Source organism: Haliotis cracherodii, unplaced genomic scaffold (genome assembly GCF_022045235.1).
Source record: "Haliotis cracherodii isolate W230 unplaced genomic scaffold, xgHalCrac1.p SCAF_14, whole genome shotgun sequence".
NCBI lineage: Eukaryota > Metazoa > Mollusca > Gastropoda > Lepetellida > Haliotidae > Haliotis > Haliotis cracherodii.
The window spans coordinates 1,882,485-1,892,293 of NW_027266269.1; the positions used below are offsets into that span (position 1 = coordinate 1,882,485).

A 9,809-nucleotide genomic window follows, 5' to 3' on the forward strand; every position below is an offset into this window, starting at 1 on the left:
GCTGGATTGAGGACAAAGACTCAAACTCCACCATACTTGCTTCATGAAAAAAACATATTCTGTGGTGCAAAGTTACATGAATGATTAAAGTCGCCATGTCAGTGTGCCCCAACAAGTTTTCCACTCTGATAAGGAGGACAATGGTTTATTCATGTCGACCTTGATACAACCCAGCATGCAAACATTATGTGTATCTACAGCACAATGGGTCGACGTGACTATTTTACTGACGTTAAGTGGGCGTTATTACAACTAGTTTTGCAAATATTTCCATGTTCTCTTTTATTCAGTTATTCTGTCAAACTTAAAATGAGTGTACCGAACACCCACTTATAACATACGACACTCAAAACAACCATCAACTCCGTTTTCAAACATGTCAGTGGGTATTAAAGGTGGTCTTATATACACGAGGCTTGACAACCAGCTGGGCATCTGTTTTAACTTATCCCTGTAAAAATGTGTTGGGCCGGGTACAGGATAGCTTCTTTGTCAGGACAGGACAAGGTGACCTGTTGTTTCACTGCATGGACACAAGGTAGAAGGTAGACGGAGTTTATCTGTTGAGTCTCGCCACGCTGAGATGCAGGGTTCCCATTGTTTTATTGTTTTACACTCGCCGTGCTCGGTGACGCCAACCTTCAGTAACAATGGAACTCTGGCAGGAACAATTCTAGTGACATCATGTACCCATTAACAGATAACTAGTTGAAGCATTTCTGTGCCTAATGATATATGTTGAGAACAGTTTCTGACTGAGCGGGTTAGGATTAACAAAAATGTTTAACCAGGTGAAATATGATGGGGTTATGTAAATTAGTCGCTTGGGTCCGATCAATTCTAACCCAGGCCATTTAAATGTATGTTGTTGTTAAGTTGATGATTAATGACATTATTGTGCTTTTTGTACCGGATGAACTGTGTGTTGTGTTCCTTCAACAAATGATTAAATTAAACTCGCAGTAGAACGAAACAGGCATTGTTCTACCCGGAAATACAACCTATTGTGTTATGGTTTCAAATCTACGCATATTCGTAGCCCCTTGTGCACGTTAACGCATTTGATATTGTTGACTTTATTAAAACGTATAATTGCCTAGATACACGATGGAAATATAGGGTATACATATTTTTAATGAAAGACAAGTGAGGCAAATCTAATTGCACCTGTGAAGATCCGGGTGGGAATAGGTCTTCAGCAACCCATGCTTGCCGTAAAAAAGTCGAAACGGGATCGGGTGGTCAGACTCGCTGACTTGGTTGATGCATGTCATCGTAACGCAATTGTGTAGATCGATGCTCATGTTGTAAATCACTGGATTGTCTGCTCCAGACACGATTGTTTCCAGATCGCCGTCATATAGCGGCGTTAAACAACCAATCAAACAACCAATCTTGTGATTATACTTTCCATCCAAACCCAATTACTGCTTAACTTGTGCAAACACAGCTGTTTGCTATCTTCGTATAAGCACTGGGTTGGCATATCATACAGGGATGTCGGCAATATCATGCCTATCATGACGTCATCGATGGCGAGAAGGGCCCCGCCATTGTGTTCCTGTGACCGCTGATTGTATGTTACCTATTTTATGTTGTATGTGTTCCTGTGACCGCTGATTGTATGTAACATATTTTATGTTGTATGTGTTCCTGTGACCGCTGATTGTATGTAACCTATTGTATGTTGTATGTGTTCATGTGACCGCTGATTATATGTAACCTATTTTATGTTGTATGTGTTCCTGTGACCGCTGATTGTATGTAACCTATTTTATGTTGTATGTGTTCCTGTGACCGCTGATTGTATGTAACCTATTGTATGTTGTATGTGTTCCTGTGACCGCTGATTATATGTAACCTATTTTATGTTGCATGTATTCCTGTGACCACTGATTATAAATACAACTGTTCACTGTCTCTTGAGCTATCAATTCTTTTTTTTGTAAGCGCCAGGTCTCCCTCGCTGTTGATATCGTTGTATTGCCGTTGGATTTATCAGTGGTGATATTTTTGTTATTCTGCCCTTGTTTAGCTGACCCTGTTTCCAAAGTATATAGCACTATACTACAAGAACAACGTTAAAAATATGTGACGTATTTATGTTGAGTATCACATTGATGATGATGTCGTGAACGTTGATGCCACTACCCTATAAAGTACACGTCTTTACTACCATCTGATATGCATATGTCTATTAGCAATGGTGTTATGAAACCAAAGTCGTTGTTATCATTCAACGTGTATACAATACTACTTGTATTCTATAAACAAGTGTCTCAGTCACGAGAGACGAGAAGCATCATGGCTCCAGCATCTTGCTGACAGTAGACTTGTGTCGCTTTAAGTCAGTGGCGAGTGTGTTTGTATTAATATGCTTTATATGTGCAAGGAGTGCACACTAATTCTTAATTTTCTTAAAAGGCTGAACAAGATCAGGTGCAATCTTAACTCAAAGCCTTCTTACAATCGCGTTGAGATGGGTTTGTGCGAGTGGAATAGGACAACTGATTGTAGTAAGATCGATTGTTCTGTGCAAGTGGGCCCAGGTGTGATATATTTGTACATTATAGTAATAAACTTTCGACACTGCACACATACTGTTGTTTGTTACTAGTTATCTATAAACTGTGGTAAAATACAGGTGTGTATCCATTAAACCAACACAACTTATGTAACTGCTGTATGGTGCGTCTATTTACTTGCTATGCAGGGGGATGTGACCAACACAACTAATGTAACTGCTGTGTGGTGCGTCTACTTACTTGCTATGCAGGGTGATTTGACCAACACGACTAATGTAACTGCTGTGTGGTGCGTCTACTTACTTGCTATGCAGGGGGATGTGACCAACACAACTAATGTAACTGCTGTGTGGTGCGTCTACTTACTTGCTATGCAGGGGGATGTGACCAACACAACTAATGTAACTGCTGTGTGGTGCGTCTACTTACTTGCTATGCAGGGTGATGTGACCAACACAACTAATGTAACTGGTGTGTGGTGCGTCTAGTTACTTGCTATGCAGGGGGATGTGACCAACACAACTAATGTAACTGCTGTGTGGTGCGTCTACTTACTTGCTATGCAGGGGGATGTGACCAACACAACTAATGTAACTGCTGTGTGGTGCGTCTACTTACTTGCTATGCAGGGGGATGTGACCAACACAACTAATGTAACTGCTGTGTGGTGCGTCTACTTACTTGCTATGCAGGGTGATGTGACCAACACAACTAATGTAACTGGTGTGTGGTGCGTCTAGTTACTTGCTATGCAGGGGGATGTGACCAACACAACTAATGTAACTGCTGTGTGGTGCGTCTACTTACTTGCTATGCAGGGGGATGTGACCAACACAACTAATGTAACTGCTGTGTGGTGCGTCTACTTACTTGCTATGCAGGGTGATGTGACCAACACAACTAATGTAACTGCTGTGTGGTGCGTCTACTTACTTGCTATGCAGGGTGATGTGACCAACACAACTAATGTAACTGGTGTGTGGTGCGTCTACTTACTTGCTATGCAGGGTGATGTGACCAACACAACTAATGTAACTGCTGTGTGGTGCGTCTACTTACTTGCTATGCAGGGGGATGTGACCAACACAACTAATGTAACTGCTGTGTGGTGCGTCTACTTACTTTCTATGCAGGGGGATGTGACCAACACAACTAATGTAACTGCTGTGTGGTACTTCTACTTACTTGCTATGCAGGGGGATGTGACCAACACAACTAATGTAACTGCTGTGTGGTGCGTCTACTTACTTGCTATGCAGGGTGATGTGACCATCACAACTAATGTAACTGCTGTGTGGTGCGTCTACTTACTTGCTATGCAGGGTGATGTGACCAACACAACTAATGTAACTGCTGTGTGGTGCGTCTATTTACTTGCTATGCAGGGGGATGTGACCAACACAACTAATGTAACTGCTGTGTGGTGCGTCTACTTACTTGCTATGCAGGGGGATGTGACCAACACAACTAATGTAACTGCTGTGTGGTGCGTCTACTTACTTGCTATGCAGGGTGATGTGACCAACACAACTAATGTAACTGGTGTGTGGTGCGTCTAGTTACTTGCTATGCAGGGGGATGTGACCAACACAACTAATGTAACTGCTGTGTGGTGCGTCTACTTACTTGCTATGCAGGGGGATGTGACCAACACAACTAATGTAACTGCTGTGTGGTGCGTCTACTTACTTGCTATGCAGGGGGATGTGACCAACACAACTAATGTAACTGCTGTGTGGTGCGTCTACTTACTTGCTATGCAGGGTGATGTGACCAACACAACTAATGTAACTGGTGTGTGGTGCGTCTAGTTACTTGCTATGCAGGGGGATGTGACCAACACAACTAATGTAACTGCTGTGTGGTGCGTCTACTTACTTGCTATGCAGGGGGATGTGACCAACACAACTAATGTAACTGCTGTGTGGTGCGTCTACTTACTTGCTATGCAGGGTGATGTGACCAACACAACTAATGTAACTGCTGTGTGGTGCGTCTACTTACTTGCTATGCAGGGTGATGTGACCAACACAACTAATGTAACTGGTGTGTGGTGCGTCTACTTACTTGCTATGCAGGGTGATTTGACCAACACGACTAATGTAACTGCTGTGTGGTGCGTCTACTTACTTGCTATGCAGGGGGATGTGACCAACACAACTAATGTAACTGCTGTGTGGTGCGTCTACTTACTTGCTATGCAGGGGGATGTGACCAACACAACTAATGTAACTGCTGTGTGGTGCGTCTACTTACTTGCTATGCAGGGTGATGTGACCAACACAACTAATGTAACTGGTGTGTGGTGCGTCTAGTTACTTGCTATGCAGGGGGATGTGACCAACACAACTAATGTAACTGCTGTGTGGTGCGTCTACTTACTTGCTATGCAGGGGGATGTGACCAACACAACTAATGTAACTGCTGTGTGGTGCGTCTACTTACTTGCTATGCAGGGGGATGTGACCAACACAACTAATGTAACTGCTGTGTGGTGCGTCTACTTACTTGCTATGCAGGGTGATGTGACCAACACAACTAATGTAACTGGTGTGTGGTGCGTCTAGTTACTTGCTATGCAGGGGGATGTGACCAACACAACTAATGTAACTGCTGTGTGGTGCGTCTACTTACTTGCTATGCAGGGGGATGTGACCAACACAACTAATGTAACTGCTGTGTGGTGCGTCTACTTACTTGCTATGCAGGGTGATGTGACCAACACAACTAATGTAACTGCTGTGTGGTGCGTCTACTTACTTGCTATGCAGGGTGATGTGACCAACACAACTAATGTAACTGGTGTGTGGTGCGTCTACTTACTTGCTATGCAGGGTGATGTGACCAACACAACTAATGTAACTGCTGTGTGGTGCGTCTACTTACTTGCTATGCAGGGGGATGTGACCAACACAACTAATGTAACTGCTGTGTGGTGCGTCTACTTACTTTCTATGCAGGGGGATGTGACCAACACAACTAATGTAACTGCTGTGTGGTACTTCTACTTACTTGCTATGCAGGGGGATGTGACCAACACAACTAATGTAACTGCTGTGTGGTGCGTCTACTTACTTGCTATGCAGGGTGATGTGACCATCACAACTAATGTAACTGCTGTGTGGTGCGTCTACTTACTTGCTATGCAGGGTGATGTGACCAACACAACTAATGTAACTGCTGTGTGGTGCGTCTATTTACTTGCTATGCAGGGGGATGTGACCAACACAACTAATGTAACTGCTGTGTGGTGCATCTACTTACTTGCTATGCAGGGGGATGTGACCAACACAACTTATGTAATTGCTGTGTGGTGCGTCTATTTACTTGCTATGAAGGGTGATGTGACCAACAAAGTAACTTAAGAAGAGAATACACTCCAATGTATTCTAGCCCTATACGGGTAGGAAGTTCATTCTGGAAACAAAAGTGAGAACTATTTGGCACAGTCTTCAACGATGTTCCTGATAGTTAATGCATTGCACATGTGTACAGACATTGTCACAACTGTGTCTCGATGCCGGCCTGCTCTCGTATATGTTCATATGTAATGTGACAATAAAGGTTGATGCGAGTCTCGACCACAATATCCAGTGGTTGACATCATGAACATCGGTATATCGGTAACGATGACACGCATCCACCAAGTCATGGAGCAGGATAATTAGATCTCGTTAGTCGCCTCCTCCGACGAGCATGGGTTCTTGAGGCCAGTTCAAACAATCATCAATCACCCGTCTTATATATGACGGCGGTCAAGTCTTGACCAGACAATCCAGCTATTGACATCATGAGCATCGATCAACGCAATTGGGACACGATGACATGCATCAACCAGGTCAGCGAGTCTGACCACCCAATCGCGTTAGTCGCCTCTTATGACAAGCATAGTCGCCTTTTACAGAAAGCATGGGTTGCTGAATAGCTATTCTACCCTGGATCTTCACGGGTCATGAATGGTATGTACAGTTTAAGTAAGTGAGTGAGTGAGTGAGTTGGGTTTAACGCCACTTTTAACAATATTCCAGTTATATCGCGGTGTGTCAGCTTAATGTGGGAGGAAAGCCCGAAGTGACGTTTACCACTTCGGTGAAACCCACGAGCACGGGTATGGTGCTGATAAACCTAGAAACATAATCGGGGCGAAACGGGATTCGAACCCACGCAACTCTGCACAGCGAATCGCGGCGCCTTAGACGCCTGGGCCACCCCTGCCCCCTACAGTTTAAGGGTATAGTCTGGGACAAGGAGCTTCTATCACTCGGTATAGCTGTATGGAAGCCTTTCTGTACAAGATCAACAATATATGCCCACCGCACACGTCCAGGATAATCCAAGGTTCGATCCCAAACTCTGCACAATATTGATTCATGTAACATCATCATCTATTCACTGAACTACAGTCACAGCATCCAAGGTGATTCTGGGTAGGAATATAGGTCTCCAGCAACCATTCCGCAAAAGGCGATTTAACAGAATCGGGTAGTTAGGTTCGCTGACTTTGTTGATCTTAATATTCTGTTGATGGATGCTCATGATTTTAGTCTCTGAGATATCTGGTCCAGACTCGATTATTTACAGAGACGCCGTCATACACCTGGAATATTGTTTAGTGTGGCGGTAAATAACACACAAACAGAACTGTCACAGCCACCCTTTCCCACCTCGCGTTCGCTCTCAGCTCTCAACTAACAGCTAATCTAGCCTGCGTCTATATGCACTATTTATCTGGGCATGTGTAGAGGCCATGTTACCACGTGATCAAGCCTGGCATATCATGTCATTTCTCGGAAATATGTACAATGTCCTTAAGAGGTGCAAGGTAGTTGAAATTTTCCCCTAACGAAAGAAAACAGAAAAACACAAACAAATGTTTCACGTATTCTGAAGTCATATTCATTCCTATTAAGTTAGTTCATGTTACGGTCAAACTAGTTGTGGTAAATAGACACATTATTCCCTGACTAACACATACTGCTTCCCCTAAAAATAGCAGGTGCACCCATGTTGCATTCCCGAGGAATGAGGCTTGACAAGTCGGACTGACCTGGTTGTAATTGATTGATTTATTGATCTTTGAAAGTTGTAAACCGACCTGGTTATGTGTTTTGTGCAGGCAAGACGACAGTGCCTGTGTGTTTGGGGGAGAACAGGTAAGTGTCGGGGTATGCTAAGTGTGGGGTGCTAGCGTTTGGTTGGTGTTGTATAGTTGGTGGGAAGGCGGATGGGTGGGGGTAGGGGTGGGGGTGGGGTGGGGGTGATTGGGTTGGGGGTAGGGAGGGGTCGGTTGAAGGGGGTAGGGTAGTAGTTTGATCAGGGGAGGCGTATAAAAGCATAATAACGTGTCTTAAAAAATACAAAAAACAGTAGCATGTCTTAAAAAACAACCAGATTTGCCTCAACATGTCCTACGTAAGAATCACGCCGCATTTGTCTTTCATAACAGTTGATCTGATGATGTATATTCCATGCGTCAAGTTCATTCATATATTATACATGAAATCTTACCTTAACTTTTGTCTCCGCTCAACGTGTACACCGGTTAAGAATGGACCTCTGTGACAACATCACACACATTATTATTATTAGTAGTAGTATTGTTATTATTATTATTATTATTATTATTAATATAATCATTATTTATTAACCCGGAAAAGGGGTTTGGGTGATCCTGGCACAGTCAGGATCTGGTTTGAGGGACACAGTGATGTCTGGAAGTATCCTAAATAGTTCTGTGTACGTAACAAGGGAGTTGTGAGGACTGCTACTTGCATTTGACAATCAACACAACTCGACGCCAGGTAAAAACTGTTTCCTTCAATGTTTTGTTTGTAGCGCAGCGTGAGTCACTAATAGTGGCTGCAACATCCTTTGCACTTTTCTGCCTGAGAAGGACATATTTGCTAACTTTTCTGTTGTTTTATCTGAATGCCGAATAAATCCATTACATTGCTCAGATGCTCATCTTAATGATACACGTTTAATTGATGGTTCATGCATGCTATATAATACCGCGAGCATCAGTATCCAAGCCACCGTACACCAACATGTAAGTTACTGCAGCAATAAAAAACAAAAATTCAGGAGGTGATTACGCACAATGAAAAAAAAGTCGTATCTTGTAGTTATTAGTACCGAAATCACAAGTACATGTATTTGCCTACTCTAAAATTCAGTAAAGTTGAACAACAATTTTACCATTGCAACCGGCCATTGAATCTCTACAGAGCGAAGACAAACTATTTAAGTTACACAAGTCATCCACTGTTTGTTATGAGTATCACTATATATTTAGATGTGAAACTCTTCACCAAGAAAGGTTATTGCATATACCAAAGAACTATCTCCAATGATTGATAAAATCCCCACCCGATAAATAGTTCACGTTTAAATCTGAATAATCTGAAAACAAAACCCACTCGAATAAAACAAAATGTTCGGTAATTAATATCAGGGTGTATACAGAGACAAAATAAATAAATACATCCAAGTTCCCATGGAGTTAGCCTCGGGGTGACTTCTTTAATCTGAACCCACATAGGTGATTCGGTATGGCGATCGTCTCTGCCGACACTCACGCTGGTTGTGCTGACTGATTCTGACAGGACTCTCACGCTGGTTGTGCTAGCTGATTCTGACAGGACTCTCACGCTGGTTGTGCCGGCTGGTTTTGATAGGACTCTCACGCTGGTTGTGATGGCTGATTCTGACAGGACTCTCACGTTGGTTGTGCTGGCTGATTCTGACAGGACTCTCACGCTGGTTGTGCTGGCTGATTCTGACAGGACTCTCACGTTGGTTGTGCTGGCTGATTCTGACAGGACTCTCACGTTGGTTATGCTGGCTGATTCTGACAGGACTCTCACGCTGGTTGTGATGGCTGATTCTGACAGGACTCTCACGCTGGTTATGCTGGCTGATTCTGACAGGACTCTCACGCTGGTTGTGCTGGCTGATTCTGACAGGACTCTCACGTTGGTTATGCTGGCTGATTCTGACAGGACTCTCACGCTGGTTGGTTCTGTGGCCATCTCTCTCAGTTCTGGCCTATCACTTTCCTTTCATCCACTGGCTTATTCCTTACTTCCACATTTACTTCTGAGGTGCACAGCGATTAACAGAATAAACACTACAGATAATATACCAACACGAATATAACACTGTAAATAATGAAGTAGCTGACGGGGTAAGCCCTTCACCATTTTCAAAATATCTTTGGTCGTCAGCAGTGTAATGTCGTCAGTCTGTTTTTTTCTCTTTCAAACTACGATTTTTCGGAGCTCT

General features: G+C 43.3%; 1 protein-coding gene across 1 annotated transcript; it reads right to left on the bottom strand.

Moving 5' to 3' along the window:
* Positions 1-8,161: 8,161 nt before the first annotated feature.
* LOC139461312 (uncharacterized) lies at positions 8,162-9,556 on the bottom strand. The gene is made up of 2 exons (XM_071242934.1): positions 9,104-9,556; positions 8,162-8,257 (listed from the first exon to the last, which is right to left on the bottom strand). Exons 1-2 carry the CDS (start codon positions 9,554-9,556, stop codon positions 8,162-8,164), a joined length of 549 nt encoding a protein of 182 aa, XP_071099035.1.
* Between the last annotated feature and the right edge of the window lie 253 nt (positions 9,557-9,809).